This window comes from Pongo abelii, chromosome 10 (genome assembly GCF_028885655.2).
Source record: "Pongo abelii isolate AG06213 chromosome 10, NHGRI_mPonAbe1-v2.0_pri, whole genome shotgun sequence".
NCBI lineage: Eukaryota > Metazoa > Chordata > Mammalia > Primates > Hominidae > Pongo > Pongo abelii.
This window is the reverse complement of record NC_071995.2, coordinates 30,863,489-30,890,916: the sequence shown is the minus strand read 5'-3', so window position 1 is coordinate 30,890,916 and position 27,428 is coordinate 30,863,489. Positions and strand designations below refer to the sequence as shown.

General features: G+C 39.1%; 1 protein-coding gene across 5 annotated transcripts in view; it reads left to right on the top strand.

Moving 5' to 3' along the window:
* TMTC1 (transmembrane O-mannosyltransferase targeting cadherins 1) overlaps positions 1 to 27,428 on the top strand; it is a 285,567-nt gene that overhangs the window by 206,262 nt on the left and 51,877 nt on the right. For all 5 annotated transcript variants that reach the window (XM_024256984.3, XM_009247587.4, XM_054527036.2 and 2 more), the window contains 2 exons: positions 6,780 to 6,893; positions 21,849 to 21,992. In XM_024256984.3, the coding sequence (XP_024112752.1) occupies positions 6,780 to 6,893; positions 21,849 to 21,992 (258 nt within the window). The remainder of the gene's footprint in view (positions 1 to 6,779; positions 6,894 to 21,848; positions 21,993 to 27,428) is intronic.

The window sequence follows — 27,428 nt, the reverse complement described above, 5'->3', positions numbered from 1 at the left end:
ACTACCTATTTGATAAGTTACAGCAAGGACTAAAGGAAATGATCTGTGGAAACTGGTGCTTAGCCCGGCACTTGATTTAAAGTAAGCATTCCATAAGTACTGTCCATCCTGTGTGTGGCATTATAAAATCTCAGGTCAAGGCAGGGGTCAAAATTGAGGAGAATCACGAATTCTTCTTCCTTTCCTTTTTGCTAACCTCTGACTGAATGCTCCGAATATTTTTTTCATGTTTGTTTTGCAATTAGGAATTTGGGGATGGTCCTCCTGACCTATTGTCCAATGATGCCAACAAAACAAATTGATGTTCTAAGACCTTGGAGATACACCTGATTAAAGCAGCTTTTTTGTTATTTATCAAGTCTTCCACAATAAAAGGTGTGAGGGAGATATGTGAAATGCATGGATTTAAAATCCTGAGTTGAAAGGGAGATGTTTATTTATAATCACTGTTGTAATTATTAACAGGGTTTTGTGTTCAGCCATATAATTTATGAATATTATATTTCTCTGTGGAATAAATATGGGTAAAGCTGGATGTTTCCATTATAATAACTGGAAGTATGAAATTGGAGCATCAAAAAAGCAAACAGGGAGACTATTCCTGGAGGGAAGAGTGACCTGGCCAGTTAAGTTCCAGGGAAAGTGTTGCCTTTGGCTTGTTATTTTCCTTTTTTTCACAAACTGTTCATTGTGAAATGAGAGCCTAGAAAAACATAGCAGAAAAATATCACAGAGAGAACATAAAGGTCAAAACCAACGATGGGAAAAAGCAGTGTGTTCTTAGGATTTTAGTGACTCCACCCACTTCTGCTTGCCTGTTAGGAACATTATTACTTCCTCTTACCATTATGAAACAATGCCCTGATCTCAGCAGAGACCATGTTTCCACAGACCCAATTGTCTATTCCTCGGGTGGGACGTACATTAGAACTACTGTGCTAATCACACAGAGAAAAGGATCAATTTCAATAAATATACCAGTTGTATTCATTTCTGTAATCACAGTTGCCTTCAAAACTTACTGCTACCATGCACTATTTAGTTCTAGATAGAAAAAGTCAGAAATTTTCCTTAATAGAAATTTGATTATTAAAGTCATTACTAATACGCTTACCTGGATCTTGCCAATATGACTAAATTTATGTTGGATACTATCATTTGAAAAATTATATTAAAATCCTAGCAACCTGTCATACATTTTAGTTGCTTTTTAACATTCAAATAAGGAGATTTTGTAAACCATAAAGGTATCATAAATGAAAGATAGCGTCAGTATTTTAGCACCCACCTCCGAAAAGAACTATCCACAATCTATATAGGAAATGCCTTTGGCTGTCGTAGAAATGCAATACTGTCACTTATGACTGGACCTCTGATCCTCTCAAAGGCTTGGCTCTCTCTTGTGTAAAGTGAGAGGAAGACAAAGGGAATGAAATGGTCACCAGGCGTCCTTTGGGTCCTCCTATTCTGTGTGGTGCGAGAATTCTGATTCCGTGTACCATAGGAGTGACAAGTTCTCATTAGGCCATAAGGAGGATGTTTACTTCTTGGCTACTGGATGCCTCTTAAAAGCAGAGGAAGGGACCCCATTCTAGTACATGAGAAGCATGAGTATTTTCCTTTGTCTCCAGCAAGTTTTGTTCAGAGAACAGGGCAAATGTAGATCTCGTCTCGTCTCAGCCCCAAAGGAAGCCAGTTCAGAGATGTGGAACCCCGTCGTCAAAGTTTAAGTGAGTGAACACAGAAGAGCTCTTTGTAAATGGTAAAGCACAAGATAGATGCTGATCTCTGTTTTTAGCAAAACCTGGAGTTGGCTCCCCTGACAGGTTAGTACATTGCCCTTCACTAGATATGCTAAAAAAAAAAAAAAAATTAGCATCTGTACATTTAAAAATATACAACCTTCAGGCTATCTTATCAACCTCAGCTGGTGCCAACATTAGGCATTGCTGGTTCTCCTTAGGTATTCTCCATGCAGCCAGAATTTCATCAACACCATTTATGATATTATTTATCCTTCTTTCAGACAGAAACTAAAATAGAGAAAAAGAAAAAGGAAGCAACCCTCTTTATTCCATGTTCTTTCTTTTTCCTTTTTTTAATTGTATAAATTTAAGGTGTACAACATGTTTTGATATGCATATCCACAGTGAAATGATTACTGCAGGTAAGCAATTTAACATATCCATTATCTCCCATAGTTACCTGTTTTTTCTTTTTTGTATTAGTAGTAAGGGCAACTAAAATCTACTCTCTTTGCAGATTTAAAATATACAATACCATATTCTTAGCTATAGCCCTCTTTTTGTACATGAGATCTCTAGACTTAGTCATCTACATAACTGCAAATTTGTACCCTTGGGCCTATATCTCTTCATTTCCTCTCCTCGCCACACCTACTAACCATTATTCTATTCTCGTTTTCTCTGTGTTCAATTTCATTTATTAAGATTTCACATGTAAGTAAGATCATGCAGTATTTTTCTTTCTGCGTCTGGCTTTACTTAGCATAGTATCCCTCAGGTTCACTCATATTGTTGCAAATGGCAGTATCTCTTTTTTAAGGCTGAATAATATTTCATTGTATGTATATACCACAAATTATTTATCCATTCATCTGTCCATAGACACTCAGGTTGTTTCCGTATCTTGGCTATTGTGAATAAGGGGAAAGCCCCTTGACATTGGCCTTGGCTATGATTTTTTTGATACAACACTAAGAGCGCAGGCAGCAAAACACAAATACACAAATGGGACTGCATCAAACTAAAAAACTTCCACACAGCAAAGGAAACAAGCAAAAAAGTGAAAAGACAGCCTGTGGATTGGGATGAAATATTTGCAAACTGTATATCCAATAAGGGGTTAATATCCAAAATATGTAAGCAACCCATACAACTAAATTGCAAAACAAACCCCACAACTAATCTGATTAAAAATGAGCAAAGGACCTGAATGATGTCTTTGAAAAGAAGACAAGCAAATGGTCAACAGATGTATGAAAAGGTGCTCAGCATCACTAATCATCAGGGAAATGGAGATCAAAACCACGATGACATATTACCCCACAACTGTTACGATGGCTATTATCATAAACACAAGAGATAACAAGTGTTAGGGTGGATGTGGAGAAAAGGGAACGTTTGTACATTGTTGGTGGGAATGTAAATTGGTCCAGCCATTATGCAAAACAATATGGAGGGTCCTCAAGAAATTAAAAATAGAATTACCATGTGATCCAGCAATCCTTCCTCGGGTATTTACCCAAAGGAAATGAAATCAGTATCTCAAAGAGATATCTGCACTCCCATGTTCACTGTGGTGCGTTTTAAATCTCTGAAGCAACTGTAAGTGTGGGGTCTGCTGCTTTCAGATGGTCTGTTTCTTTTGGCTGTTCTCTGGCTTCACAGATGCCCATCAGATCCCTCCTCTGGAGAGGTCCTCAAGCTCCCAGCCAGTGGATTTTAGTGGGGCAGTCTTTGCTTGGTCCTCAGGGGCTGTTATTTCAATAAAAGCTCAACAAAAGTTGAGGTAGGGGTGGCGCCCATATAAAATGAGGAAGTATGCCCTAACATACTTCCCCAATGGCTTTAACACATTGTATGGAATTCTTCTCTTAATCTGACCTTTAAATTAAAAATTAAATGTAAATATGTAATCTGAGAGAGTTAGTGCATTAAAGTACAACTGCCCAGAAACTAGGTTCTCATCCTGAAGTCCTTCCTCTCTCTCATCAGTTGTCTGCCTGTCTCATTTAATCCAAATAAGTTGCAGGAATTTTTTTCCAAATAGCCTTCAAATCCATCTGTTTATATTTTATCATTCCCCCTGCCACCTTCCTTCAGGTGAGGGAACAGAAACTCTAGAACCAAACTCCTCGGGTCCAAGTCCCATCCCTACCACTTGCTAGCTGTGTGATCTTGTGGACATTGTTTCTGAAGCAGCTACAAAGGATAAAACAATCCCTTCCTGCTCCCACCCCTCCTCATATCTTCTTCAAATTGTTGGTATCACCCCAGGCAGATGGGCCCCAGGGTAAGCAAGCATCAGGCAGAAAGTAAACCCTGTAGGCACAGCCACTCAGTGGCATTTGGACAGCCTTATTCTTGCTGCTGGCCCTCCCTCATGATTAAGAGCTTGGGCTTTGGTGATTGATATGGACTGAATGTTTGCATCCCTTCAAATTCGTATGTTGAAGCTGTAACCTCCAGTTTCACTGTATCTGGATATCGGGCCTGTGAGGAAGTGATGAGGGTTAAATTTGGTCACAAGGGTGAGGCCCTAATCCAGTAGGGGTGGTGCCCATATAAAACAAGGAAGAGGCACCAGAGCTTTCTCTGTCTGTGTGCACACACCGAGGAATGCCATATGGGTCATAGCTAGAATGTGACCATCTGCGAGGCAGGAAGAGAACCCTCATCAGAAACCAAATCAGCCATAACTTTGATCTTGAACTTCTAGCCTCCAGAATTGTGAGAAATAAATGTGTGTTGTTTAAGCCACCCAGTCTATGGGTTTTGTGTTTTGTTATGGCAGCCTGAGCAGACCAGTACAGTGACCATTTATACAAGGTTTTTAAATGTCTCTGAGAAAAGCCTCATTTTCTTATCTGTAGAATAATTATACCTGCATTTGAAAAAAAAAAAAAAAACTGGCCCAGGCTTAGTATAGGGAAAGGTTAATTTCCAACAGAACTTATTGGTAGGGAGGCCAGTCTATAGTGATCCTTTTTGTAATGATTTATTTTGGTAGACAATCTCAATTAAAAAATAAAAGAAGAAGGAAATCTATAAGCGAATGAATGAATGGAGGAAGGAAAAAACTGAATCAACATGAACATGCAGGGCTATTCTCCAAAGAATCAACAATCACCTTGTCCTGCCACCTGCCACCTCTGCTTCCTGGATGTCTCCTGAATCCTTCTGTTCCTCCCTATGGCCCCTGCTGAAATTCTGACTATTCTTTTTCTCTCATCTTCTCTCTGCTCCACTCCCATCCCCTCCCTTTCCCTTCCTCCCTTTCCCTCTCCTCTCTTCTCTGAGGTTCCTCAGCAGTCCCCCAGGAGGTCTCCATACACTGCAGCCAGAAGACTGCTCAGTCCTTCTCTTTTGCTACCCTGTCCCTCACTTCTCTGTTGGAGACTCTGCACTGATTCTCTGCTGCTCTTCAGATAACCCCCCAGTGTGACTCACAGGGCCTATTAGACTCTCTCCACTCTAAGACTTAGCATGATCCAGCCACTCTGAATTTCTTCCAGTCCCTCAAAAGCCCCATGCTCTGTTTTCTTGGGGTCCTCTGCATAGGACATCCTGCTGCCTCTTCCTCCAGAGGCTAATTTCGTTTCTTCTTATCCTTAAAGTCTCAACTTCACCTTCACTGCCTTCTGGAAGCCTCCTCTGATCCCATTTGGGATAAGCATGCTGTGCTTCCTTGATACCCTGCTCACCTATTGTTACATGTCATTTTGTAATCCCTTCCTCCTACTTCTTCACCCTCATAAACTCCCTGAGGGCTGGGACTCTAACCATATTGTATCCCCAGCACCTGGCACAGTGTGTGATACTGAAGGGACACTACGTAGTTGATAAACAACTGTACCATTACTTCAGCTTAGAGAAATGCTTGCAAACTGGTTTCATCAAATGATCTCACTTCTGGAATTGATCCTTTTTAATGATTCTGCTTGGGCCTGCATTAACTTTTGCCTTTTTTCCACCACTTTCTTTCATACAGATTATGTGAGGGCCTGGCATGTCATAATTATCTCAAATAAGCCTGACTTTATCGCCTTCCATTGTTGAGTAACTAAGGGCCTTTCTGAGTCCGCATTTATACTCCTAGATCTGGAATGTGTTTTCCTTTCAACACAGCACCCCTGAGAACTGTGCAATACCAAGGAGGAAGCGATGACCTTGTAGATGGGAGGGGAGCGAGAGAGAGTCTTTCACACTAACCAGTTGCATGGGTTTCCACATTGAAGGAAACAAGAATGGCGAGAAAGAATAAAGAGAAAGAAGACAGAGAATAGAGGACACTGCGTGTTACATCTCATGTTTTGTAGAGCAGGTTGTGGTTATGAGCTATTCTCATTTTATGAAAACCATTAAATCTTTTTTTTCCTCTGGTTCTTTATTGTGCACTCAGAGATCACTTAGGGTATTTCATCAAGTCTCCATGAAAAAGAAGGCTGCTGCAGAGACAGATGCAAAAGGAAGAAACGGCTGGCCCAATGCTGCAATTCTCCCTAGAAGGAAAAGCATTTGTAATCAGCCTCAGCAGGGCCTATCTGTGCAGCAGCCCCAGTGTGGGTGCATCTGCCCCCTGCACCATAAATTAGGAAAGCCAGATTGGCTTGTTAATTGCAAGGTTGTGTGTGTCTCATGTTGTACAATGTGCTCTCAGGTATACCATTGGACCCTCCTATGCTCCCAAAAAAAAGCCTCAGGAAGAGCGACAGAGCCTTACCCAGACTCCAGCTGTGTCTCTGGCACAACAAAGGTCCTGTGTTTATATGCTAAGGGCATTTTGTTCATACACAGGTAGCATGCTTGTTCAGCTATACATAGCACTATACTGCCTCCATTGTTTTCTGTAGAAAGCAACGTTTAGTAAATTATATAATTTATACATTTTGGAAGCCTTGTTGTAGGCTACAATGCCTTGTTTTAGAATACAATGGACATTTCAAATACAGGTTCATGAAACTGAGTAAAACATGAAGGAATCTGACGATAATATTCTTTGTTAAATAATTCTTTTTAAAAATTTATTCATTTTAGGTCTGGAGTTCAAACTATGCCCCACAATGCCAAGGTTCACTACAACTATGCCAATTTCCTGAAGGACCAAGGTCGGAACAAGGAAGCGATCTACCACTACAGAACAGCCCTCAAGTAAGCGCCACACAGGGACAGTAAACTGATCCTTGGAGGTGGGGTAGCTCTTGGACTCTGAGTCTTTTGGCTCAGTGTTCAAGTCTGCTATTAATGCAATAACTCTACCTTGCATGTAAGTCTTGGTGTTTTCCTGTAAAACTTTTCATTGCTATACATTACACAATGAACTGACAGTTCAATATATACGTGCAAACAAGAGTTGGTTGTCAAGAACATACTGGTAAGTTCTCATGATATTTATTGCAATGAATTTTAATGGTATGCATATAGAAAGCCCTAGACATCCCATGCCTGAAAGTATTTCCATGAAGACATTTGAGTATAGAAATTAAATGCCCTGAAAGTTGTATTAAATAGAAAAAATATGATAAGACAATTGATTACCATGTTGGGGATACGTTAATTTTGTGTGTGTGTGTGTGTGTGTGTAATAACATTCTCCTTACAGTCTTCCAATGGAAGAGAGAATACTATACATATCCTTAGATATGGCTTCAAGAGAAACTAAAAATTTAAGTTCTGCCTTACTAGCAGCAATCTGCTAGTATCAGAAGCAGAAGTACCTAACTAGCCAGTCGGAAGTGCCCAACCAGCTAGTTATAGTTGCTGGTTGAGTACTTCCACTTCAGGTACTCTTTCGAATTGCAGCTCTGACTTTCAAGATGGTTTTCTGTGAAACATCCCAGATAATACATGTACTTAACATTCAACACATGGAGACATAATAACTAAATATAGCCTGGCAATCTCCAATTATAGACAAAATAAAGCAAGGTTAATCCTCTCTTTTATTAAATACTATGATGCTCACAGAAGCCTTTGAAGAGGTTTTCATGCCTTCACAGATTGGTTGCCTACGTTTGGTTGAATTTTCTGAAACGGTTTCACTTTGGGATATGCTTAAAGTACATCTACCAACCAAATCATGCATTTCACTAAAGTGTCTACTAGGATTGTCTCAAGGCTTATTTTGACAGTGTCATTGTTACATTTACACAAGCATATTGCTTATCAATCAAAATCTTTTAGACTTTAGGACCTGTTACTTAATATTTAATATGGCAAATATGGCAGAAGTTCGTTTTGTTTGTGTGTGTGTGTGGGGGGGGGGTCTGTTTTTGTTTTTTTTTTGTTTGTTTGTTTGTTTTTTTGAGTCGGAATCTTGCTCTGTCACCCAGGCTGGAGTGCAGTGGCACGATCTTGGCTCACTGAAACCTCCACCTCTAAGGTTCAAGTGATTCTCCTGCCTCAGCCTCCCAAGTAGCTGGGATTACAGGCATGCACCATCATGAAGTGCTGAGATTACAGGCGTGAGCCACCACACCCGGCCTAATATGGCAGAAGTTTTAAACCATAGATATCAAGTTTGCTATCAAATATTTTCCCAAATATTACAAGAAATATAAGTTCCAGAGGAATAATCGTATCAAAGCTTTTTGTTGAAGAAGTTTTATATTACAGAATAGAAGATCATTTTTAAGATTTAAACAAGAATTCTATTCTTTCATTGGAAGACAGTTTCCAAAATGTTCATAATGCTTATCTCTGGTGGGTGAGATTATAGATTGATTTTTTCCTTTATAATTTTTTGTGTGTTCCAGGTATTCCACAATGAACATCTATTCCTTTTGCCATGAGGAAATGTCATTTTTTAAAAGGCATATTCCTTCAAGAGTACATATAAAGTATATTTTGGCTTTGATAATTAATTAATGTTTATCAATTTTAGATGCCATTCTTGAAGGGAGGAAAAGGGCAGTAAGTTTGCCTGAAACCTACCTGGTTGGTAGGAAAAGTATCAGTATCTTTTTAATTGGTTTTATTATAACAGACTATTTTCTGTCAAGTTCAAAAGGAAAAGTAAGGCAGACCCTCAGGCATAACTTGGAGCAAAGGTATAAATTAAACAAAATTCTCTGGCAGTTGATTTTACAGAATTATAGTAGCCGGTTGGGTACTTCCGTTTCTTTGCTGTGAAACAATACAAATAAATGTTTGCTTCAGCAACTGTGCTTCTGGAAGAAATATGTCCCTTGAGACATGGGGAAAAACAATTAAAGCTATAAATATATTACATATAGTAATTAGTGAAACAGTTTATGCTTTCAGACTAGATTCAAAATACTTCTGGTTAAAAATATCATTTTTGTGTGGATACCTCTGTGGTGAATTTTCAACGGATGTGGGTATTTTTGTTGTTGTTGTTGTTGTTGTTTTTGAAGAAATAGATTGTCACTCTTTGTGTTAGAGGGAAAAGGAAAATACCAGAGCTATTCATCATTTTGTTGATTATTTATCTTTGGTGACTGGAAGATTGCCTTTATTTTGATGTTGCTATTTCTTTGTGGAAGTTGCTGAGACAGGGATTCCTCTCCCTCCCAGCTGCTCCACCTCTACTTCAACTTTAGAGTATCTGATGTTTTTCATATTTGCACACAGCAAGAAAGAGAGTGATTAGGGAAATGCAAGGTTAAAGGCGCTATTATCTGAAATCAATTCCAGCAATTATCCATTACTGTCGTAATGACTGAATAGATCTCAAAGGCAGTGGTGAAATTAATCATAAGGGCTGTACCTATACCAGTCTCTTTTTGGCTGGCTTACAATGCTAAAAATGGCACTATAATAAGTTAGTAATTATGTATGACATGAATATTCTGCTTCTTTTAAATTTTTTTATTTTTTGAATAATGCAGAAGTCACTGACTTCTCCTTCCTCTTTACCTCATTTATAATATTTCTGTAGTATAAGGGAAATCTCCCCTGGAAAATATTGCATCTAAGGTCACGTATTCAGTTTAAGATTCAAATCATCAAAGAAAAATGTCAAAACCCTTTTCTTAAATCCTCAACAAACATCAAGTGTTAGCTTTGCTTTGCTGTGAGGGGCAGCTCTCACATTTATAACTCCTGCAGTAATATAAAGCTTGGGATTATCTATGTTGGAGATTCAGAAAACCACTGGCAGATCTGCCATAGGCCTCCAGAGCTCTCTGACCGTTCAGTTACCCTGGAGAAGGTTTCTAACATTCTACCTTGTGTGATGGGAGTAGAAAGTCCAGAGACCACCCAATAAGTCAGCCCTTCCTACACAAAAACTCCCAAGAAATGCCTCAGCTAATAAGCCCCGAAAGAGAAATAGTGATTCTCCCTGAATAAAGTCAAGATATTGATGTGTACTTGGCCATGTGTGTACTTTGTCAAATACCTCAAAAAGTCAGTTAAAAATGGAGAATCATAAAACAAATTAAGCAAACTCTTGAGTATTTTATTTTACCCTGAAATTTCAAATGTGCATCCATTCACCAATCTTCTGATGTCAAATCAAATCCTTCTCTTTGAGTAAGAATCTTCTGATTAGAATCTGCAAAAGCCACCTCCATAAATCATTGCTATGAGTCTCAGTTCTGATATTTAAAACTGGAATAAAAATTTAAAGAGATTTGCAATGTAATTTGAGTAGACTGAGATTTTTCTGATTTTTCTCCTCCAGTCTTTTACAGTTATTTCACTCACATCTAATTCAACAGTGATTTTTTGAACTTCTTTCCTTTTTGAGCATTTTCAGAGCATTTACTTATTTTCCATAGAAATAATTCCTTTTCACACTTAAATTTTATCACTTTGCAAGAGCAGGCTCTTTTCTCCCAGTGTAACTAAATTTTGTATTGTGCTTTTAATGCTTCTATACAAAAGAAATCTCCACTCACCATTTAATTGCCTAACACATGGGAAGGGGTAGAACTAAAATCTTTCTGATTAGAATGTTTAATGCATACCATAGAGACTTGTTATGATAATAGTGCCTATTGATATAATTCTTTGTATTCCCTCCCGTATGGCTCACAGGAACTTTGTAAGGACATTGCATTAGACTGCAATACATGTATGTGGAAAAAGAAAGTAATAAAGGATTGAGTACTGAAGAGACACCATATCATTAGGGTCTAAAGAAATCGAACCATGTCTAATTAACCAATGTTTGCTGATGTCTTGAGTATATGAGTAAGACTACTTTATTATAATTCCTCTTAATAATGCTATTTATAAAACTATTTTCTGTCAACGTTCAAACAGAAAAATAAGGCAGACCCTAAGGCATAGCTTGGGGTGAAGTTTGAACATGTTTTAAAAGTCAGGAGTCAATGAGTATTTTAAAAAGTCCTTCACACAGCCTATTTTAAGTGAACATTTAAGATAACTCTCTCATGACTACAGGTGGACTTGGATATCAGCTGCCATGTGTATTTCTGGAAGGAATTAAAATTTCAATACCATTTGTTAGACAGGTTTAACAAGTGGAGATGTGTTCTTCAGCTGATGTGGTATTTTCATGTATAAAAGCTCAAATATGCTTTCTAATATCACAAGTAGGCACGAAATTATTTTTGTTGCTTCTTGTTGATGAAATTACATTCTCACTATATATATACTGTGTTAATTAAATCTGGCAGTTTTATTCATAAGCTCAGGAAATTAAACATTATTTCATTTAGAAAAAAAACAGAATTTAAGTCACATTGTGGCCATACTTATGAACTCAATTTCAAAATCAAATCTCAGTAATTTATTTTCAGAAAAGTTTCACTTTCTCTGGCTATCTTAGACCACTTTTTCATTTTAAAAACTCTCTTATGTATGGTTCCCCAGAAAACAGAATCCAAGGCAAAGATTTGCAAGTAGGAAGTTTATTAAGGAGCACCCTCAGGAACACCAGGGCAGCAGAAGAGAGGAGATGTTGAGTAGAACGCAGTTCCAACAGAGGCCTCAGCTGATCCCATGGAGAGCTCTGGAACTGGGATGTCCCCTTAGAAGTGTCATGAATGGAGGCAAGAGATTTACCTTTAAACTTCCCTTTCAACCAATCGCTGCATCCGGGACGGGAGTCTAGCCTTGGGGAGGCAACTCCCTGAGGCTGACAGCAATGCCCAGAGAGGAGCTGGACTCTGAGCTGCCAGCAGCCAACACTCCTAGCAGCCAGGAGAATATGCACTTCAGCCTTGCAGGGGAACTTTACACCGGCTGTGATTTCTTGTGTAAGTAAATATGGCAGGTTTAGCAAAATAGGGTTGAGATTTACTGTTAAAAATGAGAATAGGGATGCTACCTACCTCATAGGGTTGGAGGATTACAAGATAATTCATATAAAAGACTTAAAGCAATATCCTTAAGCAATGAGGGCAATGACACCCTCAGTAAATATGACTAACACACACAGAATCTGACCACCTCCTTCCACCTCCACTGTCCCCTCGACCTCTCACCTAGACTGCAGCAATATGTTCCTAACTGGTGTCGTGGTTTTCACCTTTGCCCTGCTTCCCTTCAGTCTGTTCTCAATATAGCAGCCCCAGGGATCTTCAGTGGGGTGGCCCAGCACTTTGAGAGGTCAAGATGGGTGGATTACATGAGGTCAGGAGTTCAAGACCAGCCCCGCTGGAGCCCCACTCACAGCAATCTGGAGCTCAGAAGGCTCCAGCCACCACACCTCACTCACAGGGAAAGTGGGAGGCCCTGCAGCAGCCTCCATGCTCGCCCTGCACCTCCTGCCCCCTTGCTTCCCCTGACTCACCTCCTGCTACTCTTCTTGCTTACTTGGCTCCAGACACACTGGGCTGCAGGCACATGCATGCCAGCCACATCACCTTCCTGTTTCAGGGGTTCTGCGTTCTGTTCTCTCCTCCCAGAACCCTTTCTCCCTTACCTCAATGGCTGCCTCCCTCACACCCTTCAGCACTCCTCATATGTGTCATCAGCTTCTCCATGAGGCCTCCCCAGACCACCCCACTGAAGACCGCAAGCACCGCCAGCATCCCCTGTTCCCCCTCTTTCCTTCATTTTTCTCCATTTATCACCCTCCACTCTACTCACCTATCATTTTGTTAATTGTCTGTGTCCCTCCTCTACCCAGTAAACCGCATGAAAGCAGAAATCTTTGTCCTTATCCCTAGCATGAAGGAGAGTGCCAGGAACATGGCACTGAGTAAATACTTGTTGAATGGAACAATGCTACGTACAAACTTCTTTATACTGTGGTTTTTTTGTGTTTGTTTTTTGACACGGAATCTCATTCCTGTTGCCTAGGCTGGAGTGCAGTGGTGCGATCTCGGCTCACTGCAGCCTCTTCCTCCTGGGTACAAGCGATTCTCCTGCCTCAGCCTCCCAGGTAACTGGGATTACAGGTACCTGCCACCACGCCTGGCTAATTGTTGAATTTTTAGTAGAGGCGGGGTTTCACCATGTTGGCCAGGCTGGCCTTGAACTCCTGACCTCATGTGATCCACCCATCTCTACCTCCCAAAGTGCTGGGGTTACAGGCATGAGCCACTCCACCCGGCCTTATACTGTGTTTTTAAAGTATGTGAATTACCTAGAATGTTTTAAACGGTAACTGAGGTATAATGTAAAACCTAAATGCCATCAATAGCAGAAGATCCTAAATTACTTCTATCTTTTCCTCTTCCTAGGTGCTAGATTGGCAAGGGGTAGACTTGTGATGGATAATTTCATGTCAGCTTGGATGGGCCATGATACCCAGATAATTTGGTAAAACATTATTCTAGATGTTCCTACAAAGGTACTTCTTGGATGAGATTAACATTTAAATCAGTAGACTTAGAGTAAAGCAGATTATCCTCCAGAATGTGGGTGGGCCTCATCCATCCCACTGAAGGACTTAACAGAAAAAGACAGACTTCCCTGGAAGGAGAGGAAATCCTGCCCACAGGATTCTAACTGCAGCTCTTCCCTGGGTCCCCAGCCTGCCCAGTTTTATAAATACAAATTCAGTATAACTTTGTGTAACTTTGTAGCCTGCCGCCTACCCTGCAGATTTTGGACTTGCCAGCCCCCACAATCATGGGAGCCAGTTCCTTAGGATAAGTGTCTCCCTAAATGTAAATATACACATCCTGTTGCTTCTGTTTCTCTAGAGAACCCTGATTAATTCAGATTTTCCTCTTTTACTACCCTGCTCGTTTTTCACGCCTAAGGCTGATCTCTTCTTTTCTGCTCAAGGTTCCATAATTTCCAATTTCTCAGAGCTTATTTATAATCCTCTGTTTAAATCCTTTGCTTCCTCCCCTTCACCTGGCACTTTCCCATTAATATTTAAATATTCTCTAGTTGCTCCTACCATCAAACAAACAAACAAACAAACCGAGCCTGTCTGTATTTCTTGTTTTCCTCCTCCTGCCATTCATCTGTGTGCTTCCTTATCTCCTTCCTACCTTTCAAGTGTCAAAATTTCCCAGAAAGTTGCAATGTCTTCCTTATTTTCTCTCATTACTCAACTACATTCTGGCATCAGCTCCCTCCCCACCTGTGAAACTGCTCTCCCCAAGGTCACCAGCTACCTCCATGCAGATAAATCCAATGGACCATGCTTGGGCATCAAATTACCTAACTCTCAGCAGCATTTGACTTTGTTGACCACTCCCTCCTCCTTAAAGTAATTCTTTTTTAGCATCTGTGACACCATGCTCTCTTGCTTTTTCTGCTCTTTCTTTAGATTGTCCTGCCTCCACCAACCCTTAATGGAAGAGTTCTCAGGACCCTCTCCTCCTTCCCTATATCTTGTTCTCTTCTCAATCTTTGCTTTTTTAAGGGATTCCTTCAGTCCCAAAGGCTTGCTAGCATCTGTGTATATGCTGGTTGACCCTCAAATCTATGACTCTACCATTATCTTTCCCCTGATGATCAGAGCCATCTACCCAGCTGGACATTTTCACGAATTGCCCTCTGCACCTCAAACTCGACTGGTCATCTTCTCCCCAAAACCTGCTGCTTGTCCTTTATTTTCCTCCTTTCCATTCTCTGCTTCAGCCAGAATAAAATCCTTTCAGTTTCTCAAGTTCTGTTTGGTTTTGCTTTCCCTCCTTGGAACTCTTTCCTTCCTCTTCCTGCTCTTACCCCTCCCTCGCACTCCCAGTCCCCTTTATTGCTGCCCCTCCCAGTAAAGCTTCACCTCTCCTGGAAAAACCTTGGTGAATGTCTCAGGTGCCTCTCATTTGCCCTCCTCCTGTATGCTCCTGTCAGCTCCAGCTCAGCTTTACTGCTCTGTCTGCTCTCCTTACAGTGCATTAGAGTCCATTGGTTTTCCTGTTTCTCTTCTACCACGGGGCACTCTTGAGGGTAAGGACAGCTTTCTCTTTAATGCTGTGTACCCTTAGCAAGCGGCCTGGCACATTGTACGTGCTTAATACGTGTTTGTGAAAACAAAGTCTGGATGAACATAATGCATAAAATCTCGATCACAGGGCTCTTAGAGTCAGAGGGCGACTCCATAAGGACAAACAGTGTTTCTCAATGGCAGAGCTCTTGATATTTTGCAGAACAACTTTTCTTTGTGCAGAACTGTCCTATGCATTGCAAGATGTTTCACACCCCTAGCTCCTGCCCATTGTATATCAGGAGTAATACCCAGTTCCTGCAGTGGGTATTCAAAATGTACCCACTCTCCTCCCCACTCCTCATGATCTCCTTACTTGGCAGTTATTAATTAGGAATACGAACATCCTTTTCCTGCCCACCATTGTCTCTTCTCTGAGATAATCCATCAACCAGAGTGCACTCATGCTAGGAAGTGTTAGTGCAACAAGGATCCCAGGTGCACATTGATCTGTCACGCAGAAACCACACAGGATTTTGAATGTCCTTATAACCTTGGATATAGCTTTTTCAATTACACGTGTCTGGAATTCCATTTGGTCTTGAGCATATTGGAAAAACTTGGAGAAAATTGCTCTGGTGCCTCTGGGGATCATTTGCTTCAGATGGTGAAGGATTGACAGGCTTTGGAGGGAGTGCTGGACAAAGAACATTCCTACATTCTTAAAATGGAGAGGGTTACTTGCCCTTCACATCTGAGAACTCTCAGTATAGGAGAAACAGATGGACACAGAATGACTTGAGTGTTCACTAGGTTAGTGATGAAGAAATAATGGATGTAATTTTGACTGATGGGAGCAAGTTGAAAGCTATCAGCAACAGTGAAGAGTGTGATTTTCAAAGGAGGAAAAATCCATGTGAGGAAGGAGAACTGGCTGCTTCAGCCTGGCATGGGTTCATTAGGTCTACAGAGGGAGCCAGTCAAACCACGCAGAGGTCCTGCAGCTGACCCCAAAATATTAAATGTATGTAGTGTCACAGGTGTTGTGATGGATATTTTTATATACCCACCATCTCATTTGTTCATGTAAAAGCCCATTTATTCACAGAGAAGGTCAATATGTTATTAAGCTTACTTTTTTAAAGAAAGCAACTAAAGCACAGACATAAATTCAAACTCACATAGCTGGAATGCCTCTCATGGCTTCTGACTCCAAATCCAATTATTTTTCCACTCCACCAAAGCAGTTTCCTATCTATTCTGCCACAAAAACCAAAGTTCACCCCAAGCCTCTGAGAAAGGTTAATTATGTTCACCATTTCTATTTAAAGGAATAGAGAAATACTTAATTCCATAAACTTCCCAACCCCTAGCAGTAAATTCTCAGGAATCAGGTTCAGCCATTTAAAATGATTCATTTCCTAAGGGCACTCAAGAGCCATGGCTTTACTCTGCATAGTCTTGGAAAATTGACTGGGAGGAGCCCTTCTGCATCACTATTGGAGGTCATCCATTGTGCAAGGTCAGATAATTTAGCTGGCCCCTCTTGAAGAGTGCGTCACATTTCCCTGAATTGCAGTTGAGGCTTTTTCCCAAGGCTATCTGTAATGGATCGGAAGGAGTACGGTGCAAGATGAAAGTGGTCAAACTTATTTGCTCGGTGTTAATGGCAATTAACAAGCAGACTAATAAAATGATCAGTTTTACTCAAGTGCAATTTAGTAACATGATGACTTAAATTTCATAACATGAAGGAATCACGCACTTAAAATATGCCACAGACTAATATGGTTGGAAATAATGCTGTCAACTCCTGAAATGAAGTTTATTTTGTATATTTTTCAGTCCAGTGGAATTCTGGTTTTATGGTGGAATGTTTTTCTCAGTCATGTTTTTCTTTTGGACTCATTTTCTCAACAGGAAATAGAAAATAAACATCTGACCTTAGCATGGTTAACCTCAAATAAATTAATGTGTGGTATGAAAATCGGACAAATATACGCACCCTGAAAATAAATCAGGGTGTGTATTCTCTGAAAGGAAATTGCAAACTAGAGCACATCATTCAATATTATTTGAACAATGAAATGCCATATACGGCATTCAGATAATGAAAAGTAAACAGCATTCTTAACTCTGGAACAGATTGTACAAAATTTAAAGTAAATAACTGACATAAAATTCAAAACTTGATTTTATTCACATACAGCTTATGTCTATGGATCTTTAGTTGAGGTTAAAGCTGAAGAAGGGTAAATCAGAAAGTATGTATGTAAATCTTACACACTTACTGGGTGTTGTTAATCCCAGATAGCTTTCCATAATACTGTGCTTTTCAGAGACACCATGATTATTTTGTATGACAGAAGACAAATTTTTGCAGTGAAGATTCTGAGTAGCCAAACTTTCTGGGTATTGAGTTTATTTCACTTCTGCCACTGAGAACTAGTTCCTATAAGAGCATAGTTGAATGATTTAGCCAAAGAAACAACAAGATGAAAAGAATTATTCCAAATGGAAGCTCTAATTTATTTGCTGAACGTTGAATGACGAATGAAGTTTAAAAACAGATTTACAGGAGCCGGCTGCCTTCTTAACATTTAAGAACACAAGTGCTTCTGAGATGTCTTTTTTTTTTTTCTTTAAAAGATGGGGTTTCACTGTCTCCTGGGCTGGAGTGCAATGATACCATCATAGCGCCCTGCAGCCTCAAACTCCTAGGCTCAAGTGACTGAGATGTCTTTTTTTATAATCTATTATTTACTTAATTTCTCCCAGTTTCCCTTTCCTCAACTGTAAAATAAATAGTACAATAGTTCTACTTAAGCAATTTTGAAGGGTAAATGAGACAGTGTCTGAGACAGCACTTTAAAAATGTAAAGTACCATTTACACATCCTAGATCCTCTGGAACTCATTTTCTTTTGTTCCCGCCTTCTATTTTTTGCTTAGACAAGTGTTCCTTCCCAGGGACTTTCTCCTCTTAACATGTTGACATTCATTCTTCAGCGACAAGATGAGAGGAATAATGTCCTTGACTGCCTACTCTATTAATTCTACTTAAGGAAATGTCACTAGCTAAAAATTAAGAACCCCTAAAATGCTTCAGTGGATATTGTTTATCCAGAAACTAAAGTACGCAATACTTGAACACAAATTTTTCTTCAGCTCATAGAACCGCATCTCTATATGTATGTGTTTTGTTTTTTTTTTTTAATCTTTATTTTTATTTTTTTGTAGAGTCAGGGTTTCTCCATGTTGCCCAGGCTGGTCTCAAACTGCCGAGTTCAAGCGATCTGCCAGCCTTGACCTCCCAAAGTGCTGGGATTACAGGCATGAGCCACCTTACCCGGCCCCATACATTTCTTTTTTAATGAGGAAATAATAAGCTTATTTATACCCCAGAAAGATTGGACAATATAACTCATTTTCTCTATAATAAATTTTAAAAATTGAATTCATCAAAATAATAATAAATAGCTAAAGAATCTTCATAAACAATTCAAATGTTGAAGAATACTGTGAGAAAGAAAATCCAGTGAGTGCTCTTACAAACAGGCCTGAAAAAATAGGCCTGAAAAATCACCACTGCTCCAGTTCAGCAAATCTTTTGTTGAGGTTTTCTGGACGGGGAAGGGAATAACCACTATCAGGACATTTGTAAAACATACCTGTAGAAGGCAAAGTCAAAATGGACTTAATTTATTCTGACAATTGATGTAGCAACATAGACATCTCTTAAATTATTCATCTTTCCAATAGAAAATTCCCTTCCTGGAGAGAGCAGGATTGAATTAGGCCCAAGCTAATTCAAACGCAAATTTATTTAAAAAGTAAACACACAAAATAAATTTTGTCCTTGCATAGGTCTGCTCTACAGTGTGTGTTTTAAGAAAATATTTACATCTGCATTTTTCTTTTTTTTAGATATTTTTCCTGACCTGGTTGTTAAGAATCCTTTTAATGAAATTCAGCTTGGTTTCATAAATAATGCAAAGTTTGCTTGTGATTAGGTGAGCCTCCTCAGATACCCAGAGAGAGAAAGGATATTGCTAGCAGGCCCTTAGTATTGCCGGGAATAAGCAATAGCTACACATTTTCCAGGTGGAGAGCTTTGCTTGGTTATAGAATCAGCGAGTCCCTGTAAATATCAGCAATCTTCTTCCTTGAGGAATTGGGGATCTTTGCTAACATAGAGCCTCTTCCCTGACTATAATTGGTCCCTCCTCCTGAGCATCACGTTTCTGCAGCTCCAAGTTGGTTCTTAGAGCACAAGGCATAGTAAAGGCCTTTTCTCTTATAGTGCTTCTGTTTCTCTTTACTTCTCTTCTTACTATTCGCTTTTGTTTTTAAGAGTTCAGGGTGGACTTGAATTCTGTTTCTGATTTGAAGGAAACAAAAGAGAAAGAGAAAGCCATTTCTGTAGTCAGTGACCTTTGAAATACATGGCTGTTCATTTAAATGGCAGCGGGGTCATGAGTGAATATAAAATTCATGAAGTTGGGCTTAAAACTTGCCGGAGATGACCCGCTGCATACAGAGCAAACAGGCACCTTACATGGGTGAGCCCATGGTGGAAGGTCTTATTGAATTTAGCCTGTCCTTTCCTTTAGTGTTTTCACCTCAGAAGTTCATTTCAAGGGCTCAGAGCTTTAAATAAATAAGAAAAAGAGAACATCTTAAGAAATTATCTCCTCTAAGAAAAAGGAAGACACATGTCCCAGATATGCTTTCTGTTACTGCTTGTTGTAAAGGAAATACGGAGTATGGAAATTGGCTTCATCATGTGTATGGGACAACCCTTAAATCTTTTGATGGTTACAGTGTTTTGCTGAACATACAAAGCAAACGAAAACCAAAGCTTCTTTAGAAGAATTCGAGTCCTGGCTGTGATGTGCTGTGCAACCACTTCCAAAGCAATTCTTAGACACAAGCTTCGCAGGACACTTTCCTGGGCATAGAATGAAGGGACAGGTACAGAAACATATTTTGCCCTCATCATAGCCTCATATCTTCTAAAGGCATCTCAGAGAGAGCACCAAGCACTTGTCTCCCAGGAACTGAAGTTGGAGGTAATGGGGCCAGTATCAGAGACCCTTAAGTTGTCTATGCTAATTAAAAGCGATCAGAGAGAAGCAAACAACAGCGCATGTGCTGGCTCAGTGTGCTTTCTGCCAGACTTCCTCTAAAGATCTCTCTCCTAACAGCCTCCAAAGCTTCTGTGAATAATTAGGGCTTTCAGGCTTTGGGAGGATGTAATATTCATTTGAATTGATTCTAGCCCTTGTCAGTCAAGAGGAACATTACAGAGTGCCTTCCTGGAAATATTAGTTCTGAGGGATGTTTATAGCTGTTTTGTAAGGGAGTCGGGAAGGGTCAAATAAACTTAAGAGACTCTGGGTAGAGCAAAGATTAAAAAGCTGTGCAGCTTGTCCTCCCTGTCCTTTTAATAGGAACCTCTTCTGTCCCAGAATTAAACTGATCTTCTTAGAAGGTACGGAACAGGGGGCAAGCATGGCATTTTATGGTCAAGGGGCTTGACAAGTACAGATCCTGTTTTTATTACTCGGGCGTTATCTTGGCGTTTCTACATTAAAAGCCAGCTCCACCGGCTTATTCAAAGTACTCTGAGTGACAGAGATGGAACAAACCTACCAGACTGCTAACTATGTCCACTCTGAATATATCAAAAACAATTAAATTATTAAGCTGTGTGGATTTGGCTTCTTTATAGTTTTGAGTTTAGGAAATAAATTGGTTCCTTTCCTACCTTAATCAGTATAAATTTGATATACTGATGTCCACCTCATCCTCTTTTACATTTGCTTTTGAACATTAGGAATGCTATTTTTGACTTCATCATACCTTTGGTTTTTTTGTATTTAAGTGTTCTAAGGTCTTAGTATTTTCTGTCTGAGGCTGTAGTAGGACAGGTGGAACCAAATTGCAGTAGGAGGGGGGAAATGAGATAAAATGGAAAAAAGAGAAGAGGAGGCATTTTGGAGATTAAGTTTATTTTTATGGGGTGACATTATATATCATCCTTTCTCAGTCATTGCAGTCTTACCAATGCTCTAATCCAAAGATGTTTATGGGCCAGGTGTGGTGACTCACGCCTGTAATCCCAGCACTTTGGGAGGCTGAGGCAGGTGGATCACCTGAGGTCAGGGGTTTGAGACCAGCCTGGCCAACATGGCGAAACCCAGTCTCTACTAAAAATACAAAAATTAACTGGGCATGGTGGCGGACACCTGTAATTCCAGCTACTTGGGAGGCTGAGGCAGGAAAATCGCCTGAACCTGGGAGGTGGGAGTTGCAGTGAGCCGAGATCGTGCCGCTGCACTCCAGCCTGGGCAACAAGAGCAAAACCCCGTTTTTTTGTTTTTGTTTTTGTTTTTGTTTTTAAAGATGTTTATGAAGATTCCTCCTCAAAGGATTGCTCAGCATCTGGTGTAAATAGTGGACCCTGCACAGGCAGCTGGTCAGAGGCCCCACCAGGCCACAAACTCAGCTAGAAACTTAGCACCTGAGGCAAGGAGGATTTTCTGTCACAAGAAGTGGAAAGTAATCTTATTAAATGTCTTTAACCCTGGTAGATCCACATACTATTTATTCTTGTACTATTTAAGAATTATTTAATTATAAATATGTGCATCCCTGCCCTAATTATATACTTTCAGCTGCAAAAGTCGTTGACCAGTAAGATTGGACACAAACCATTCAAGTACAAGAATAATTCAGGGTTTCATTTTGGCTGTTCATACTTCGGGGAAAAAAACAAGCAAATTGTGCCCAACTTAGAAGTTTTTGAACCATCACAGCTTAATATTTTTAACTTTTCAGGTTGTATCCACGCCATGCAAGTGCGCTGAACAACCTTGGAACACTGACGAGAGACACAGCAGAGGCAAAGATGTACTATCAGAGGGCTCTCCAGCTGCATCCACAGCATAACCGGGCTCTTTTCAATCTGGGGAATCTCCTCAAGTAAGTGGGACGTTTACCATCGATCAGGCGGCCTTGTGATTCCAGGAAACTCTTTCCTTCTCAACACTCATTTGATTGTGCTGCACTTGCCTCTCTCTGGAGCTGAACAATTGGGGTTTTCAGACTTTGGGAGGGTGTAACATGCATCTCAATTTCTTTTCCTTATCAGTCAAAAGCTGTATTTCCCAGAGTGTCTTTCTGGTAATAGTAGTTGTGGAAGATTTTCATAGATTGTCTCTAAAGGAGTAAGAATGGAAAAGTGTTACGTGGTCAGATAAATTGAGAACATGCCGAGCTAAGCAGATTGTTTATTTATGGCAAGAAGCTTTAATATGCTAATATTCTTTGTGAATCTTCAAGAAGGGACTGTGGGATAGTCATTTGTGTCTTTTCTTTGTGTGTATGTGGAAGGAAGGCATTTCCGAAGACAAATATTCCATAATATACTTTGGGAAAAGCAGCATTCTCTGAAGGTATAGACAAATGGTTAACCATACTTCTATCCAGTTTGTGTTGTAGGTGAGAAACAAAGTGAGGCTTGCTGGAATTAGTCGGAATTAGTAGTGATGACTTTGGTGCTTAGGAATAATTCTCAGACATAACCTCTAGTGTTTGCTTTTTACTTACTGTCCTGATAAAGGTTGATAGTGTGATTAAAGTTACTGAAGACTACGGTAAAGGGTGCTTTTGCATCTTGTGTGTTTATTAATATAGTCTAAGCATGTTGGTGATGGTCCAGGCAATGATAGTAGTAACAGTGGTGGTAGTTATGGAATTTAGCTTCTAAACTTAAAAAAAAAGGTTAACAAACATCAGAAATGGAAATTTAAAAGGTAAAAATGACCAGAATTGGAGAGTAATAATATGTTTATCTGTGCTTGTCAGAATGCTGACAATCCACTTGGTTGCTGTTGGTGGGAGTGTAAGTTAGTTCAACCATTGTGGAAGACAGTGTGGTGATTCCTCAAGGATCTAGAACCAGAAATACCATTTGACCCAGCAATCCCATTACTGGGTATATACCCAAAGGATTATAAATCATTCTACTGTAAAGACACATGCACACATATGTTTATTGCAGCACTATTCACAATAGCAAAGACTTGGAACCAACCCAAATGCCCATCAGTGATAGACTGGATAAAGAAAATTTGGCACATATACACCATGGAATACTATGCAGCCATAAAAAAAGGATGAGTTCATGTCTTTTGCAGGGACATGGAGGAAGCTGGAAACCATCATTCTCAGCAAACTAACACAGGAACAGAAAACCAAACACCACACATTCTCACCCATAATTGGGAGCTGAACAATGAGAACACATGGACACAGGGAGGGGAATATCACACACTGGGGCCTGTTGGGGGGTAGGGGGCAAGAGAAGGGATAGCATTAGGAGAAATACCTAATGTAGATGACGGGTTGATGGGTGCAGCAAACCACCATGACACATGTATAACTATGTAACAAACCTGCATGTTCTGCACATGTATCCCAGAACTTAAGTATAATTTAAAAAAAAAAGAAAGAAAAAAAAAAAAATTACTGGGCCTTGTGACTTGTGCCTGTAGTCCTGGCTGCTTGGGAGGCTGAGGCCCAGGAATCACTTGGGCCTGAGAGGCAGAGGTTGCAGTGAGCTGAGATCATGCCACTGTACTCTAGCCTGGGTGACAGAATGAGACTGTGTCTCAAAAAAAAAAAAAAAAAAAAGGATAGTGGAACTGAATCCTAAACCCTTTATAGATTGTGAAGCAGTGAAATATAAAATCAATTGATATAAAATTTTTCGTGAATAAATTTTAGAGCTGATAAATTGGCAACATTTGGATCCTAGTATACTGAAACATAGGTCTTCCATTGGATTCCTTTCTGTATGACTAATAAATTGGTCCTATATGGGATAAGAGGAACCTCTGAAAGAATGAGGAGAATATAGACTAGAAAATAAAACACATTCGGTGTGTTTCTTTATACGTATATTTTATTTCATCTATATATTTGAGACAGAGTCTTGCTCATTCACCCAGGCTAGAGTTTAGTGGTATTATTATGGCTTGCTGCAACCTCTGCCTCCCAGACTCAAGTAGGTGGGACTATAGGCATGCCCTCCCAATGGCTGGCTAAGTTTTTTGTATTTTTTGTAGAGATGGGGTTTTGCCATGTTACCCAGGCCAGTCTCAAACTCCTGGGCTAAAACAATTCATCTGCCTCAGCCTCCCAAAGTACCGGGATTATAGGCATGAGACACTGTGTCTGGCCTGCTTCTTTGTATATTTATAGCACAATGTAGGTTTTAATTATCGTTAAGTCTACAATTTGTAATTTTCTTTGACCCACCTTAATATACTGCTCTGCTTTTTCTTACTTTTAGTCTTGCTAAAAGTAAGAACATTCAACAGTCTTTTTCCATGCCCAAATCCCTACTAACAGCGATATTAAAACTAATTGTGTATTAAAAAAACAAAACAAGAAAGGAAAAACAACTGAAAATGAAGACAAGTGTACAACTGTGGTGGAAAAAATATTTTAGTTCTGAGAGGCTCTTTTTAAAAATAGCAAATCAAACAGTGTGACACAAATTAGACCTAGTTATTGTAGATAGCTAGATACAGATCATTATCATGTTGTTATTTCACTCTGCTACTTTTATGAGCACGTATTTCTTTATGTGAAGTTCTAAGGATTTGTGTTTTAATAAGTCATTGTTGCATCTGTATATGTCCTCCTTAACAGTCCAAATAGTGTACTGGTTATATAAAATCCTGTAAATGTCTTTTGGGGTATCTGGATTATATAGTGCTATATCCAAAAATCATATAGATGAGTATTTTATCCATAGAAACCAAAAATAAAGGCTTAGCTACAAAATGGCGTTTCTTGTTAGGAATGCTGTTCTACAGTTACGATCATAATATGGTGCTGAATTTGGCTCTAATTGAAAATAATGGCAGATATTCTTATAAGTTTCATTTTGCCAAGACCTGAGCAAAAGCTGATGCTCTAACTTTCCTTTTTCAATTCACATCTTATCACTGCTAACATCTTAAGTTAGTAAATGTGAGTTAAAAATGCATTTTGGAACTTGGCAATGGCTTCTTTTCACAGTAAGAGGAGTTATTGGGTAACCAACATAGGATTTTTCCCCCTCTCTTTTTCAGTAAAAATCAATTCTTGATGATGATCCAAATCAACAACAATGCTTTACATTTGTATAAGACTTTACTGTTTCCTGAGTGCTTTTTTTTTCATGATGCCCTTCCAATGAGTCTTTACAGTGAATAGGAAAGAAGAGAAAACAAGGTCCTAAGAAGTTAACAGAGGTCCAAACAAGTTACCCTTGTTTACCTCCTCTTGCCTGTTATACCATAGAGCCAAGTGGCTGTATCTCAGCATAGGTCAGTCATAGAATCCAGTAGATTAAAATAACAATAAGAGCTAACACTGAAATGCTTTCCAGTTTACAGATAAGGTTCTTTTAATATTCATTATTTAATCTTTAAAATGATCTGTTAGGAGATATATTGCCTTCCTCATCCCCATTTTACCGGTGAGGAAACCAAGGTTCAGAGGTTTTATGTGACCTTGGCTCAGGCTATGGCAGAGCCAGAATTGAATCCCTGCCCTTGAACTCCTTTTCCTGTTCACTTTCCATTACCCATGTGCCCAAATAGCTTTCCAATCCAAACATTACATAACATTAAACTGTTTAATGGCATGCAATTGTCTTTTGGGAGAAAGGACCACCCTGCATCTCTCTTAAAGGAACAGCAAATTTGATTTACATCACCCTGAGGTTATGTTGTTAAGTAACAGAGAGAGGTGACCCAGAAAATAGCACTTAGATAACTGAGCTTTATTTCTGCTTACCTTAATACATTTCTGAGCCATAGCAATGGGTCAAAAGCAAGAAGAGGATAAAAACACTTTAAATTTGATTTGACTTAATCTGTTTTACTATTTATTCACTTTAAGATGTACACAATATTGATTTCTCCATTGAGTTAACTTTTGAGTTATTGAGTTAAAAAGTTATATCCTTCTTTATAATCTGGAACTTAATGCTCATTCTGAGAATCCAGGTTATCTCTTTAGATGTGAACAGTTTATATTTGATAATCCCTGAGAGGAAACAATCATTATTCCTATTTGATTAATAAGGAAACTAAGATTTGGAGAAAATAAGTAACATGCCAAAGTCCCTTAGTGAGGAAATAGAAGACAGAGAGCCCTGTCCCTTCTGCCCCTAATTACCACACTCTACTGCCTCCTTGTGGCCCAGTAGAAATGAGAGCCATACCTGTAATTTACATTTTTTTAGGTAGCCATATTTTAAAACATTTTAAAAAGTGAAATTATTTTTAATAATACTTATTTAACCCTAATGTATTCAAATTATTTTAGCATGTGATTAATATTAAAACATAATTTTTAAAATTTAATATAAGAAATTGAAAATATTACTGAGATGGTGTGCATTCTTTTTTTTTAATGAAATCTTTGGAATGCAATGTGTGCTTTACACTTACAGCACATCTCAGGCCAGCCATATTTCAAGTGCTCAATAGCCACATGTAATTTGTGGCTACTATATTGTACAACACAGATGTTTATTAATTACCTTGACTTTGAAAGAAATATGAGTCTTTGTCCAGGCCAGAAGCTCTAAATAAGATGTGACTCTATCAGAGCATCCAAGGCAATCTTATAGCAACTCATTTGAATTCTTGGAATTATGTGACAGACGGCTTTAGACCCATTCGTAGCAGCAGACTTCACTGAGTGTTATCCAAATATATCCAGCCCCTTTTATGACCGTTTCACTGGACTTTGCAGCTAATATGTTATGATGCTGTGCAGCACATTTACAGTGTGAGAGGTTGATAAGAAGCAGCTTTCCATGCCAGCATTCTTAATTTCTATTAATTCTTGTTGGCTTTGCTTAGAATTTAAAATGTCAAAAAAAAAAAGAAGAAAGAAAATAGGCAAGATTAGCATGAACTTTTTATGGATGAACAGAGCGGAAGTCCCTGATGGCTCAATAGAATATAATAGAATATTTAAATTCAGGTTATGGGAAAAATATTTCTGTGAATGCTCGGTTAAAATAGCTGTTGGTGTTTATTACTGAAATGGAATATAAAAAGAACTTCTTGAAGAACCATGTCATACCTCCCTTATTGCCAAAACTACCTTTTGTTCACATAATAGAATATGAGTGTTATGTAGGTATTGCAATAAATCTTATAATCAAAACTCAGAGGAAAATGTAATGGAATGTCCAATAATTGAACCATATAGAAGATGAATTTGATAACAGCATATATTTGATTTACTTTAGTCTGATCCTTTAGAAAATTGAATATCTAAAAAATATTAGGAGGCAGAAATAAGGTAACCATTATCTTTAAGTGCTAGGGATATATTTCCTAACAC